The sequence below is a fragment of the Talpa europaea genome, assembly GCF_964194135.1.
Source record: "Talpa europaea genome assembly, chromosome: 4".
Taxonomy (NCBI): Eukaryota; Metazoa; Chordata; class Mammalia; order Eulipotyphla; family Talpidae; genus Talpa; species Talpa europaea.
The window spans coordinates 29,621,081-29,636,966 of NC_140070.1; the positions used below are offsets into that span (position 1 = coordinate 29,621,081).

The 15,886-nt window shown below is 38.6% G+C and overlaps 1 protein-coding gene across 6 annotated transcripts in view; it reads right to left on the bottom strand.

The window, feature by feature from the left end:
* The window catches only part of PSD3 (pleckstrin and Sec7 domain containing 3), a gene marked incomplete at both ends in the record, with an annotated part of 417,861 nt that overhangs the window by 209,330 nt on the left and 192,645 nt on the right, over positions 1 to 15,886 (bottom strand). The window contains one exon of one of the 6 annotated variants that reach the window (XM_084231037.1): positions 14,581 to 14,625. The exons of the other annotated variants lie outside the window; for them this stretch is intronic. Within the exon in view, the coding sequence (XP_084087163.1) occupies positions 14,581 to 14,625 (45 nt within the window). The remainder of the gene's footprint in view (positions 1 to 14,580; positions 14,626 to 15,886) is intronic. 6 annotated transcript variants of the gene reach the window in all.

A 15,886-nucleotide genomic window follows, 5' to 3' on the forward strand; every position in this document is an offset into this window, starting at 1 on the left:
ACTGGAACTGACCTAAACAAACCAAGATATTTGGTAACCTTCAACCAATCGCCTTAAACAATTTTCCAACAGAAATACCCATCAATTTAAGAAAGTTGCTTCATTATGGTGAAATTTTAATGCAAATGTATCTGAATACTTTTACATCCTAAACTTTCCTTTACAGAGTTCTTCTTACCAGCTAGTTTTGAGAAATGTACCCTTCCAGAAAACTGAGTATTACAGAATAAAGAAAACTTAGGTATTACACACAGCAAAGCCACAATAAGTATACTCATAGAAGAAATTTCTTTTAAGGGACAACTCACAGTTGCTTTGTGTTTTCTCACATAATTGATAGAAATAGGAAATATTTACTCAGAACTATTTTAGCTACAATCAAGCAATTTTCATAATTATAAAAATAAAATCCTGGAGTTGTGTTCCATGCAGTTCTCTATATATTAGCTATCATGAAAAAAAAAAGTCAATAAAAGAATTTTCTTCTCAAACTGCTACTTACTGTTAATGTCTCAGGGCATACATTTATGCAAAACAAGAAATTATCTCACATAAAGAATACTACACAGGTTCTGTCCAAATACAAGAAACAGTCTAATGAGCAAATATTTTTTTAAATGTGGTCAAAAATCACTCCTATTTTTTATGTTTCTCATTTCTCATCTTTGTCTCTTCTTTCTACTACCTTGCCCAGCCCAGTCTATTCTACCTTATTTTCCTCACAATCATCAGAAGAAGTCATTTAAAAATCTGTGTGCATCAGGCTTCTCTGGATCTTGTTGAAAAAATCTTCAGTAAAAGAGAAAATACGGAATGTAGCGAGGGTATACACTTCCATTCCTAAAGGCTTCATTCTATTGCATTTCATGATTTATAAGATTACGTGAATAAGAACAGAGATTGCTTTTAAGTCAGAAAGCCTGGAATATGATGGCAATGCAAACTCACCAGCAGTGAGACAGACCACAGGAAAAACTCATCTTGGAGCCGTGGGCGCGTCTGGGCCATTCTTCCCCTTATCACCCCCTTCCCAGCATACTTCTCCCCTCAACTCCAGTGTCTGCTGGTCCACCAGGACTTTCAAGGACCTGACTCCCTGTGAGGTCATATTACTATGACCTCACATTTTCAGCAGTGTTTATTGTTGGGTTTCTGTAATGTTTTTACACCCCCAATAAAAACAGGAGGCAGAACACAGGGCCACTGTCTCTCAAGAGTATAAACAACAAAGGCAGCCCAGCCACTTGATAAAGCAAACTGGATGATCCTCTCAGCAGGGATAACACCCCATTTTGTTTCCTGAAATACACAAGACATTGTCCATCTAGTCTGTTGAGCATTAAATGCTTTTAGTAGCTGGAATTTTCCCTTCTTTTCTATGGTTTCCCTTTTTTGTCCTGATCAAGTAACTTCACAATCTCATAAGGTAAAATCCCTTTTACTTAAATGTAGAAAAGACTTGCTCTTTCCTGGGACCTTACACTTCCAAACAAATGTGCCAATGCTCTTTCATCAAAACACTCTATCACCAAGAAAAGGGACATATCACTCAATCTGGTCACCAGGCCTTTCCATAACCTTTTCATCCTACCAGAGTTATAAGATTTTCCAAATAAAAATAATTAGAACACTCAGTTAAATCTGAATTTCAGATAATTTCTTAGTATAAATAGGTCCCAAATAATACCCAGGGCATACCTACACCAAAAAAAAAAAAAAAAAAAAAAATTCACCTTTCATCTGAAATTCAAATTTAACTGTGGTATCCTCTATTTTACCTAGTAACCCTATCTTCTGAAATATTTGTTCTAAGTTTTAAGGAATTCCAATAATGACGTTCTCTGAGTGTCAACTGGTAGAATGTTTTACAATCATCTTCCTTCTTGGCTTGTTTTGACCCGCTTTTATGTTTCTATAGTTTCAATCACAATCTCCTCTTAGTTGCCTATGATCTACTGATTTTTCTCTAATGTCCCATAAGTACAAAAGGAGAGCTCTCTTTTCTCTGCATTTTCACTCTTCTTTTCCAACCTGTACATTGCCCTCACAAGTGTGATAAATATGCATCATTTACAAAATTCTTAGATGAGAGAAAATCCATGCTGTGGTATGTCATACAAAGCCCTGCACAAAACAGACCCCAACTGCTTTTTTCAGATTTTTCACCTGCCATATTCCTCAGAAATAACAGCTGTGCTCTCATGCCCCTTTCAGATGCTGTGCCCTGAGCCACTCTTACTACCTCCAACCCAAATCGACAAACTTACTGCCCCTATAAGAGTCAGGAAAAATAACTGCTTTTATAAAAACTATATTGCCACATTCTTAGAGCAACTGATATACACCTTTATTACAACACTGCCTTTACAACATACCACCGGTCTCACTTACTGTTACCTTGAATTCTACTTTGTATCCACAGTACAAGAGGAGATTGAAGTTTTTAATAGCCATCTGTTAAAACAGTGCAAGTTGAGTAAGTAGCTGGGCCCACTTCCTCCACTGTCTTCTGTGCTGTGCCATCAATGACATGTGGCACAGTCTTTCTAATTCATTATGTCTCATTTCATATTTACTTTGAATTTTTAATAATTTTTACATTGGTATTTAATTCTAATAAAAGTGAATATAAGGATAGTCTAGATAGGCTAAGGTATAAAAGCTTCCACATTTATAAAGTATACCCTGAGAGCTGTGCATAAAACACAATAGCAGTCACCTATGTCAATTTTATACATAAACTACCAAGTCAGAAGAAAGAGTTGAAGTAGAAAAATAAAAGAACGAGAGGGAGCAATATGACCAAATGACCTGATTGCCATTCTACAGGCTGAAAATACAGACACAGAGCCCTGGAGCTTACAGATTTGGGAAAGTCAGTACAAATGGCCAACCCCTGGGGTCGGAATAAAAGTCAGTCAAGAAGAGTTCAAAGCACATCAAAAGTGAGATATACTTAAAACCCAGAAACATATACTGCCTCTAAAGAAGGAAATATTTTTGCCCATTATCTTTAGCATTTATTTCTCAAGCATTGCAGAGAGAGTACATAATCTACTCTTTAAGAAAAAGTAAATGAGAGAATATTCAGAGTAGCTACAGCCCTCTAGTGGCACTGTAACAGGGTGGTCCCCAGGAAAGGGGGAAGTTCCAGGTTCCCTGTCCCACCCAAGGGAGGGTGGAGCTGAGCAGGAAGAAGAGAAGCAGCAGAAGAGACTGAGGAAGGAAGCAGGATGGAGCCTAGAGACACGTGAAGAAACTGCGCTTGTCTTTTGGTCGTGGACTGGGTGACACAGATGTGGGTGAGACCCGTGGGGAGGTGACAATGGCAGCTTTTATCTTGATGTTAATTTTGCTCTTTTCCTTCCGGGCTTGTCTGGTTGTTTCTGACCCTTTTCTGTGGGTCCCCACTGGAAGATGCTTTAGACTTGTGGCAGGCTTTGGGGCCTTGTTCTGTGCCATTCCCATATGGATGGACTTTTATCCACGAGGGGATGGGTAACTTTGGGTGCTTCATTTAAAAACTAGACTCTTTGCCTTACCTGTATTGTTTCCTAGTTTTATTAAAGTTCCTTCCCATTAAAGTCTCATATGTTTTGTGTTGATGCGGCGGATGGCAGAACCCATTTAGAATAGGCAGGTTTGCGGGGTTTGGGCTGCCCCTCTCCCTGTCCTATAACAGCACCACTCACCTAACAGTTCCTAACAGCCTAATTACTATGTACAGCGCTTCCTAGGGATTGTTTCATCTAATCCTCCATAATAATAATCTAATGAAATTGGTAGTAGTATGCCCATTTCACAGATGGACACTGAGGCACAGAGCTGAACATGTGACCAAATCCTTTTCTACTACTAGTTATTTTTCAAATTAACAAATTCCCAACCATGTGACAGGCAGTGTTTAGGTGCTTCATAAACTTCATAAACTTCAGCAAACAAAACAGGGGGTGGGGAAGAGGGGAGAGTTAAAAATAAATAGCAATTATAATAAATGAGTTAGTTTACATTTAATAAAGTAGTGTCATATACAGTTATCCCACGTGATCATCCAATTAATTTTAATGATGTGGGGGTAGTGATGAAAATGGACGTGATCACAGCATTAAACTCAGAGAGTTAAAAATAAATAGCAATTATAATAAATGAGTAAATTAAATGGTATGTTAGAAGGTGATAATTGCTATGGAATAAAAATATAAAGTGAAGAATGATCAGGAATCCCAGTTGGGAGTGGGGTAGATACATTTTTATATAGTGGTCATATACTATGGGTACTTAAGTGGTGGGAGAGTTATGGTGACCATATCTGAGCAGAGAAATCCTTTATTATCAAAAGGATGTAAAACAATGATACTTCATTGATAAATAATGTCATCATGAGAGGTTTGAGCAACCTGAAGGGCAGCTCTTTTGTCAACTAATATAAGGAAGACCAAAGCTGTGCAGGTATTGACGGCAAATTCCATGTTAGACATGGTCACTTCACTTTGAGATGTTTACATATCCAAATAGATACATGGATATGAGAACGAGAACATGGGAAATTTATGGAAAATGCCAGGCCAACCCCAGGGGATTCTCAGACTGCTAGCCTGCAGTAGGCCTTGACACTGTTCTTTCTAAAGTGCAAGATGACTCTGATGTAATGTCAGGATGTGGAGCCATGACCATAACCCATGGGAGAGCACTACAGGTCTAGTGGGGAACTATAATGATCAGACTTGGATTTGGTATGATCACTTTTGCTTGTATGATGGAGGTAAAACTGTAGAGAAACAAAACTGAAGGCAGAGAAATCAGCTAGGACCATTATCAAAACAGGCTAGTCAAGAAAAAAGGACCTGAATTAAAAGGTAGTCCCTTCAAATATAAATGAAAAGTCAGCTCTGAAAGATACAAAGCAAATATTTTTAAAAAATGAACAATGATGTAAAAAAATAAAAATTAAAAAAATTAAAAAGTTAAATGAAAGAACATAGTGATTGTGATGTATGTGGAGTTGTGTTTACACACAGAAAGTTTATTCTGACTTAGAAACAAGGTGGAATATGATGCCACTAAGATAATGAATACAAGAGGAATAAGAGGGGATATGTAACATAGTATGTATGTGCACACAGAGAAAAACAGGAGACAGAAAGAGAAAAGAACATGCACAAATTTGGCTGAAAGACACAGTAAGTATAAGATTCCACAGGATACTCAGGTAGAGCTGTCTGGTAGCCACGGCAACCACCCACTACTCAAGGAAACTCAGAGCAGGCATAGCAGTCACCTCACATAGGTGCATGGAATCACTTGACATGCAATATGACCATGGAATACTGAAATGTGCCAACATGGAATTATGTCTACCAATGTAATCATTTGTACACAATGTCAATATAATCAAAGAATTGGGAGGCATCTCTTGATTTATTAATGAGATTCTGTATGCAAGTGTTCAGTATGCCAGTAACAATTGTTAATTTAGAAGATCCTGAAAGCAAGCAACTGTAGAAAAGCTCAAAATAGACTGTCAAGGTTCAAATACTGGTTCCATCAGTCATTTGCTGCAGGATTCTGGATTAGTATTAGTACTCTCACAGTTCAGTATTCTCTGTGAGCCTCAGTTTTTCATCTATAAAGTGGAGGTAACATTACTAACTTCTGACAGTGTTGTGAAGATTAAATGCTTTTAGCACAGTGTCTAGCATGTAGTAAACAATTAATGCTAGCTGTCACCAAGTCCATTTTCATCACTACCCCCACATCATTAAAATTATTTATTGGGGCCTCCCCTGGTGGCGCAGCAGCTGAGTGCTGGGTTGCGCCAGTTCAATCCCCGGCAACCAGCGAGGGTCCCACAAAAAAAAAAAAATAAAATAAAATTATTAATTGGATGATCACATGGGATAACTGTATCTGACACTACTTTATTAAATGTAAACTAATAATCACATTGTATATTTGCTCAGAAATTAATATTTGACTTCTCTAAAGAAAATTGCCTGAAATGAGTTCATTTTTAACTTTTATATGGAATACATTTCTGCATCTTATACGTAGCTTCAGTGCTTTTACAAGAGAACCATAAATAAAACCTATCTATCAAAACCCTAAAGCTATTACTCTTTCCAGCACAGAAGCCAAAATTCAGCTTTACCAATTAAGAACTTTAATAAGTATCATCTAGAGACTCTGCCCCCTCAGATCTTCTAAACTTCATTTTATTCAGTCTGCATTCAATATTCCAGAAGAGGGCACCAATGTGCAAGGCAATGGTATGGAAGCCAACCAATTCATTTAGAGCATGGGCTACATTGGCCTTGGAAGCACTAATTTCTGATAAATAGACTCTTTATCCTCTAGGAGCTCATAATCAGCTGGAGGCATGATGCAGATGATGCAAGTTTTTACTCTTTAGCATTTTGGGATGTTTCGTTTTGTTTTTCTATACTTAGTTGTATCTTTTCTGGGTCATCTCTCAAAGGAGAAGATCATATCTGCAAGATTGTCACAGCAACCTTAATACAACCACATCATAAAAATATGAGATGAATCATTGGCAAAGCAACTATTACTAGATGTCCTGCTTGATAAATGGGAGGGAAAAATAATGCAAAAACATTTACATGTTCATTATTTGCACAGAAGTTTCTTTGTGCAAACTAGGATCAGAGAATTCCAATTCTAGTAGACAAGAAAGGAAGAGTGAATCATTTGCAGATTGACTAATTTGTCCTGAAATGCTCTTAAAATGTCATTGGATATTTGGAATTTACATCTTTCATAAGAAGCAGTTTTTGGCTATGTTATTTCACTGCCTTGACATGACATTAAAAATCTCTAATGACACCATATCATTCTCCACCCTAGTAAAAGGAAACAAAGCAAGAGATTCTATTTTCCTGTAAATTAATAAGTAGACAGTCTGGGGCTGAACATGTCCTTTAATGAGTGTGATTAAGAAACATGCACATTCATTTGGAGACAGGGTGGTCTGATTCTAGACAACACATTTGTATTTTGACACAGAAAAGCACTGACTTTTCCAGGCCAAATACCACAATCCTTCCTGTTTCTCCAAATTCAAATTATCTAATTTAAAAAAGTTCATTTACAAGAAGTAATGTATTAACCATCTCAATCAATCAATCAATCATAAACTCACCAAGGAACGCCCTCCTTTGAAGGAGGAGTAAGAGGTACTACATGAGAAAAACAAGACAAGTAAGAGAGACTATCTCAAATGCTTGTGCTCAGTGACATTCTCCTGGGATTAGTAAAGCTGTTCTCAGTGCCTAATGGGAAGCAATTATAAGCAAACAAGTTTAGTGCCCTTATGCAAAATATTTACTGTAACACAGAATGAGGCCAAGTTTATGCTCCCAAAGAAAATGTATAAATGCCAAAATTTAAAGTCAAAAATTGCCTGAGCTTGCTCTTCTTTGTATTTTTTTTCTCTCTGAAATGCCTACAAACTAAAAAGAGAGTCAGATAGTCACATACAATTTAAAAAGAAAATTAATGACAATAGTTGGTTTGTATAATGCTTATGACAATATTATCCCTTAGTGCTTCCCTCATTCAATGATAAAATCTATCATTTAAAAAGCCAATTCAAAAGCAGTCAATTCCCTGCCATCTGAAAATTCAATATATGCTTCATTACTCAAATCTTAAAAATCTAATTTTTTTCTTATTTTTTTCTAAAATACAAGACTTTCTGGTGCTTGAAAATAATCAGTTTTCTCTTAGTGTGGCTATATTCTTGAGAAAAAGTTTAGACTGAAAAATAACATGAACCATATATCCTTCTACTTCCTACCTCTAAGGGGGAAAATACTCAATTTCAATTTTAAAAATATGAAGCGCTGAACAAATTTCAATAGGATCTTAAACCAGTTTCTAATTATTTCACATTAACGGATATTCCACACATTTTAGGCTGCAGTCAATAATCTGTATGCTAAAGTTTCTTTTCTGTCCAATTTTTGCTGGGTTGGATTGGAATAGTAGATAGCCATTGGGCATGTGAAGCTGGGCAGTAAAATAAGGTGTGAAGGTGGGCAACAGAGAGGAAAGGGTTGTGGAGGACGTAGATACTGAAACCAATATAACTGGCAATAGATATTCCACAGAGAAGATGATCCTCACATGAAGAATGACTATAAGCTTAATATTTGTTAACAGTTTGTGAAATAGTGTTGTATCAGGAGTGGGCACACCTATATGAATGTAAATCTGTTTCTTCCTTAGCACGCTGGTCAAGATGCACCTAATGCCAGTCAAGGATAACCCTCCTCTACCTTGTAAGAAAAGTAGAAGAGTAAACAAATCCTAAGTAAAGTTGAGGGATTTTTTTTTTTTTAAATCAATCCCTCCTAGAGATCTCAAGTTGGAACATTTCTTTCTAATGTGTTCACTTAAGAATAAAAACCATTAGGGAAAGACAAGTAAACATCAGTTTATTAAACATTAGAATTCTACCCTTAAACATCACAATTGCTCAAAAATATACTTGTAAATAGAAACTTAGCTTGATCAAACAGCCCCCTTGTACACTGAGATGTGAAAATAATAGGATCTAGGAGGAGAACACTGAGTCATTTCTGCTTTTCTGCTATTCTCTCTTCCTTTTCTCTTCCAGCTTCTCCATCATTTCAGAACAAGAGGCTTTACGACTACTTTCTGTGGTTACATATCATTCCATTTCTACCATGGCTTTAGTGCTTCTGTTTCACTTCAAATTCTCACAAATACTTGTCATCTTTGGCCTGCACCAAGGCTCTGTCACACTTTTGGGGGCACTGGGCACTATGCCTCTGCCCCCTGCACTCTCCATGAGTTCTGACCACTGCAGCTGGCCAGCACCGGCCCCCACACTAAATTTCCCCTATGTATTACTTATTTCACCATATTGAAAGCTGCTGTACTTGTTATATGGAGGGTTTCTCAGATTCACTTAATAGCTTTTGTATAAAGTTTTAAAGAGTCATTTCCTTAACAAGAGCTCAGGAAGATCAACAGGAGGGTCATTCCCTGAGGAAATAAAATCCTCTCTGTCACTCCCTAGCTTCATCTTTTTGCCATATTGTAGCACACCTAAAGACAGATCAGTTTCTAATTATTCATATTATTTGGGGCTATGAAATAACAAAGGACTTTTTCCCTCTTTATTTACCATGATGAATGAGTTAGCCAGAATAGTCACATACATCTTGTTGTAACATTTTATAAACATATCTGCAATGTATACTGTGTTCTGTACACTATTCTAAGCACTTTATATTAACTCATGTGCCTCTTTTAATAACCCTATAATCATTCCCATTTTGCAAAGGAGCAACTGAGACACGGAAACATTAAGTAAAATCACATGGTCACATTGCCAGTAATTGGCTAAGCTGGGAGTGGCGGCAGGCAATCACAGTTGCAGAGTTCATGTTCATAACCAATGTCATGTGGCCTTTCTTCTGTGGCCTATTACTATAGGTTATGCTTCATGTATAAGGGTGCCACAGAGGACCAACTGTGCCTGCTCTTTAAAGAATAGCCATATAACTAGACATATTCAGTATAGCTGCATAATTAAATGTATACAACCAAGTTGGCATTAATTCTCTCTGCAATGACTTTTTTTAAGATTTATTTATGCATACAAGAGCTGGGGTCCAGGCCAGAGGTGTGGGTAGTGAGAGGATTCACCAGAGACAGAGTGGGGAACAGAACAGGCAGACTGACTGAAATATACTGCTGAGGGGAGCAGTGGGAGAGACAGGAGAGGTCTGCCGCACCATGTGGGTTGCTCCCCAGCTGGCCAGGGGATAGAACTCACACTGGAGAGGCTGCGGACAACTTCACAGTTTGCATCTTAACCTCTTGTGCCACAGGAGAGGCCCTCTGCAATTACTTATTAAAGCACTTACTGTGCGCTCACCGTACTTATAAATGCAGGGGATTCAACAATGACCACTGCCCTGTGCAGTGTTACCTGTGTTACCTGCACTGCCCTGTGCAGGAAGAGACAAACAATAAACCAAAGGCAGATCCTCCTTTCCTCCACACTTCCCTTCTATCCTCCCCAAAATATTTGCTGAGTATCTGTTCTAAGACTCTTTTAGGGAAATACTAGATGTTCAATAAAGCAATAAGCAGACAAAAGTCTTTGCTTCCATGAAGCTAACATTAAGACGGTGAGAGTGATGGGTGCCTTGGAGATAAATACAGTCACGGTGGGAACAAGAGAAGTTGGGGGGTTGCTATTTTATTTATGGCACCAAGGGAGTGCCATGAAAGTAAAGAAAGTGAGGGATATGGCCTTGAAAGGGATCTTTGGGAAGAGATTTCCAAACAAATACAAAAGCCTGGCAGGACTGTGTGTATAAGTTCAACACAGCACAGAAAGACTACTATGGCTGAAGAAGAGGGACAAGGGGTAGAGATGGGCCTGATTCACTGACACTTACAAAGTAGTCACTCACTCAACTCCCAAATCAATTATAGTTCTCACACATCTATATTCAGAAAATGCACAACAGTTTAAGAGACTATTTGCATCATCTCTCTCAGGCATACTTGCGCTTCCAAAGTAAATGGGCTGTTTTTCAGTTCCTCTGCTAGTTCTGCAGAAATTTTCCATGACCCTCAACAGCAGGCCCAGAGATCACCAAATTCATCCTGCAACATGAGGATCCACTTGTGCTCTGTCTAGTACTGGCCCCATAGGGTTGGTCTGTGACTATTAGAAGACTGAATCCAATCTATCACTTTTCTATCCCAGAGCCTAAGACAATGGCTGGCACAGTTCGGTACTCTGTATAAGAGTCCTAAATCAAATCACGTCTGAGTTCCTGGAGGTGGTCCCAAAGAAATTATTTAGTAATTAGGGCAACCACCTACTTTTAGACCACATGGCCTTAAGAGAGAAAACTGCAGAACTTCTAGGCAATAGATCACATAACAACTCATTGTTCACATGACACAATCAAGGTTCAGAGATAGAACCCACTCTTAGAATTGTGTCTTCTGACTCCAAATCCAACACTGAGCACTGCACCATTGTCTAGAGCAGAAGTGACAGTGTAAGTTACTGATGACAAAGTCTTCCTTCTCAAAGGGTAGGCTTACTCTCGACAAATGCTTGGGCAAATATTTTTCAAGCAAACTCAAAAGGACAGAGTCTGGTCAGGGAAAGAGAGGTATAGGAGGAGCACTCTGGAAGCCAAGAAAACTAGGAAAGGAGACGCCTTCCAAGGCACCACAGAAAGGCCCCTCCAGAACCAGCTCACAAGGCTTCCTAGAATGGTCTGCAGAATGAGACCAGGAAGAACAGGGATGCTACTCAGCAGAGACTGAGAGTCCCTTCCCCTTCCTGTTTTCTTTTTCTCACTGATCATCCCCAGAGTTATGAGGCTAACGTAGTATTGTTTTTGGCAAAACTATATACCTACAAGTACATATCATATATTACTGATTCCTAGACACTTTTAATTTTTATATTTCATAGTCTCTGAAATTAGGATGGCTTCTTATACAGCAAGCAGGACACCCTGGTCAAATAGGTGTTTGTTATCTGTCTACAAAGGAAAATCATACTTGTTGTTTAATCTTGATTTAATTGATGTTTACAATGTCTTCAAAAAGATGTTATAAAGTGATATGGAAACAAAAGAATTGTGTGTGGAGATGGACATTAAAAATGAGCAATGAGGGCCTCCGCTGGTGGCGCAGTGGTTGGGCGCTGGGCTGCGAAGCTGCCTGCAGCCTCTGCAGCACCAATTCGATCCCCGGCTGCCGGGCGAGGGTCCCACATGGCCTGACAGACTTCTCCTGCCGTGCCCGCTGCTCCCCTCAGCAGTGTATTTCATCAGTCTGCCTGTTCTGTTCCCCGCTCTGGTTCTGGTGAATTCTCTCACCCTCCCGTGCTTCTGACTGTACCCAGTGCTTGTATAAATAAATAAATATTTTAAAAAAAAAAAAGAGCAACGAGGCCTCCCCAGTGGTGCACCAGGTTGAGCGCAGGGCTGTGAAGTTGTCCACAGCCTCCAAAGCATGGTTCGATTCCCGGCGGGCCAGGGAGATACCCACATGGTGCGGCAGACCTCTCCTGGCTTGCCTGCTGGCCCCCTTAGCAGTGTTTTCAGTCTGTCTGCCTGTTCTGCTCCCCGCTCTGTCTTTGGTGAATTCTCTCACCCTCCCGTGCCTCTGGCCTGTACCCCAGTTCTTGTATAAATAAATAAATCTTTAAAAAAATTTAAAAAAGAGCAATGAATTGTTCTATGTAAAATTCTGTAAATTTGAATTATTAAAATTATTAAGTTAAAAAGCACTGTGACTGTTAGTTAATTGGTTGCATATTATTTTTTGGTGGTGCTTAATGATTTGTCTCTGAGTCAACAACATCTTAGATTTTTAAGCCTAAGTTTGTTTTCTTTTTACTAGTATATACTTGCCTTAAACTTCAGTGTAACAGTTTTTAAACAGATTATATCCTGTTTCTTGATGTACTCACGTGTAGAATATAATGGTAAAATAAGAATGGCATGAAATTCTTTGATTTCTATTCCCTCTATTATGGACAAGATGAGTTACTTTGAACTCCTGCTCTTTATGTTTGCTTCTAGAAATGTATGGCCAATGCCTCAAACATCACCATTCAAAAGGTCACACGCTCTGATCAATGTCTTTTAAGACACTTCTTCAGTGTAGATATGTGAGAACAATGTTTTAAAAGCATAATTGTTGTCCAGCATGTACCAAAACCACATTTGAGATTATAAATATTAAAATTTTGTTTCTCCACTTGCAAGAAATGATCATACCAAGTTCTAAAACTCTAAACTTTAAGATTAACTATTTCTCATGAAAAAAACTATAAAGTAAATGGAGTTTATGTGAATTAGTTAAGAGCAGTACTTAAAATCAATGCCTAACAAATTAAATAAAAACTCAGGTTTTTCTTCTCTAAAGAAACCTGGATAATATTATTTCCACAATTTTGGACTAATTTTTATAGAAATGAAGACTATTTCCCCAGCTAATATAAATATTCCTGTAGATAATATTAAATATCCATTATGTTTTAAAACCAAAAAGTGTAGACATTGTTATACATATATTCACACAAAATTGTAACTCCATATAGTATATGAATTTCTATACTCGTGGCTTCATTTAACTTTTTTTTAGATTTTGAAGCATAACCTGTTCCATCACTTCGAACTTTGTATTTTGAGAAAGCAATAGTGGGGAGAAACACCCTAGAGGAAAAATACCCTACATATTAAAAAAAAAATAGGGATAACAAGTAATCTGAGTATTCTTTCACCTTATCTTAACCTCTCCCCGACTCCCACCCCTCCCCCACCTCTACCCCACATGCCCAAAATTTCACAGGGCTCGTGAGTACTCTTAGTACTAAAAACTTGGAAGGTTTTCAGAAAGTTTGATGTTGTTTAACTTTGATAAAATGTTTTGTTTACTGCCCATTCACTTCCTATCTATTCTACATGGAACATACACTCTGTAAAAAAATGCATTCAAGCTTTTGCTAGGTTATCAGGTGTATGTTGTTTCAGAAAGGAGCAATGGGAGGGTCTTTGGTCATCTGAATCCAACAAATGGGTGAATACTTCAGAGAAGAAAAGCAAACAAGGGGGGTCATTAAATACAAGGTCACGTATGTGCCTTTCTAAAAGGAGGTTTACGCATCAGTCCTCCATTCTTCCCAGTCCTTTCCAGGGTGTTGCTCGGGCATCACTTGAGAGTAGGAGGGCAAGTCTGGCCCCTTCTTCTACAATACCGCCATTCACCCCCTGGAGTGCATTCCTAATACCCCTTTCACTCCACCCAAGCCAGACACACACTCTTAAGAGCAATGCTCTGCACCGTGGTACAAGAATAAAGTGGAAACATCCTCAAACTCAACTTTTAAAGTGGCAAGAGTGAATGACTAAGCTGTGACATCCTGGCTAAAACCACCTCTCCCTACAGCAGTACTCCCCCTGCTGACAGTCTCTGCTTCCTGACCTACATGCCATAAGGTGTTGACATGAACACTAAGCCATACCTTATTCCTTATTTGCTGCAAGAAACTGCATATCAAATGAACCCAGAAAACAGCTTGCAATTACATTGTGTATGTCAGAGAACATGGACATTTCAGAATAAAATTCACCATAGAAATATAGAACTTATGTCCTCACTAGTATATTAACTTCACAAATACCTTTCTTCTAAAATTAAAGAAAAATGCATGTCAAATAACCAATTTCGGGTATTTTAAAGTTTAGAGAACAAGAACACTCACTTGCCCACCCTTCTCCTAGGTCCTGGCACCACTTAACTCCTGTCCCTTGCACATACACACACTCAAAAATGATGAATCGACCTAGTCAGTCCTAGGAAGTCTTTATTTAAGCTTCATTCTTTCACTTTATTTTTCAGTTGTATGATAAGTAATAGCACTGTGGTTTTATAAAGTAGGAAGACAAGGAGGAGGAGGAAATGAGGGTGAGAAGGAGGGGTACAAAGAAAACAAAAAACTAAGTTAATACCTAGAAAAACACCCAAGATACCAAATAACAAACCTACCAGTCTGAGACTTCCACTCGGAGGATACACTCCTTCCTTCGGGGTCTGTAGAAAACAGAATTTACTTTGGTACCCCTCTTAAAATTCATCTTTAAATTTCTCTTTCAACTGTAGTCAAATCACCTTAACACTCTTACTTTCACATTCTGAATTCCTATCCTTGGAGCTACGACTGATAAAATAAAACCTAACCATATTTTAAAAGTCAATCTTGCCAGTCCAAAGGATCTTTACCCCAATCATTTAAAATAAAAGAAAAAGTAGCAATAGCAGCAATGATGTGAGCTCTCCCCTCCCCTTCCCAGCAGAGGTGCTAAACGTCCTAAAGTCCTGTCTTATGGGAGATCAGGCTGGTTTTTTGGTCCTGCCACACGAAATCCTAAATTCTGCAATCTGCTGCAATGCCCCCAGCTCCAAGCTACTCAAGAGATGACGTTTTTGCACCTTGTCACAGTGTTGTCACATGCTAGTCACTTCATAGCAGCCAAAATACTTGCAGAAGTAACTTCTATTGATATCATTTAAAACTTGTCCACGTTTGGGAGAAACTCATGATTACAAATGAGGATACCACTACCTGCTCTCTCTGCTGACAGATACAGATGGTGCTTTACACTAAACACACACACACACACACACACACACACACTCACAGATGTTTCCTAATATTCCAGGGAGATGGCCTGGAAAGCACTATAAAAAGGGAGAAGAAAGTGAGGCTCAGAGATTAAGTAACTTTTTAAAGATAAACAGTGACTTAAACACAAAACTAGAATTGAAACACATGTATGTTTTCAATCCTAGACAGCTGCCTACAGTAAACAACCCAGGGCACTATTCAAGCCTTAAATAAATCTGAAAAGCAAACAGCTAAGAAACAAAATATATGTCTAGAGACTCAACAGACCTGGGATTAGCTCTCACTCCAACAAGTTAGCATTTCAGCCTCAGTTTCCTCATCTGCAAGTAATGAAGATTCTCCTATCGGGCTTCTTTGGTGGCGCAAGGGATTAAGCACAGCACTATGAAGCAATCTGCAGCACGAGTTCAATGGCGCAGCAACCCACATGGTGCAGCAGATCTCTCCTGACTTGCCCGCTGCTTGCCTCAGCAGTGTACCTTGGTCGATCTGCCTGTTCTGTTCCCCACTTGTCTCTGGTGAATCCTCTCAACCCCCCTGCACCTCTGGTCTGTACCCCCCAACTCTTGAATGCATAAATGGATGGATCTTAAAAAAAAAAAAAAAAGATTCTCCTATCTGCCTCAATGGGTTACTGGGAAGATTAAAGTGTTGCTCAAAAATAGT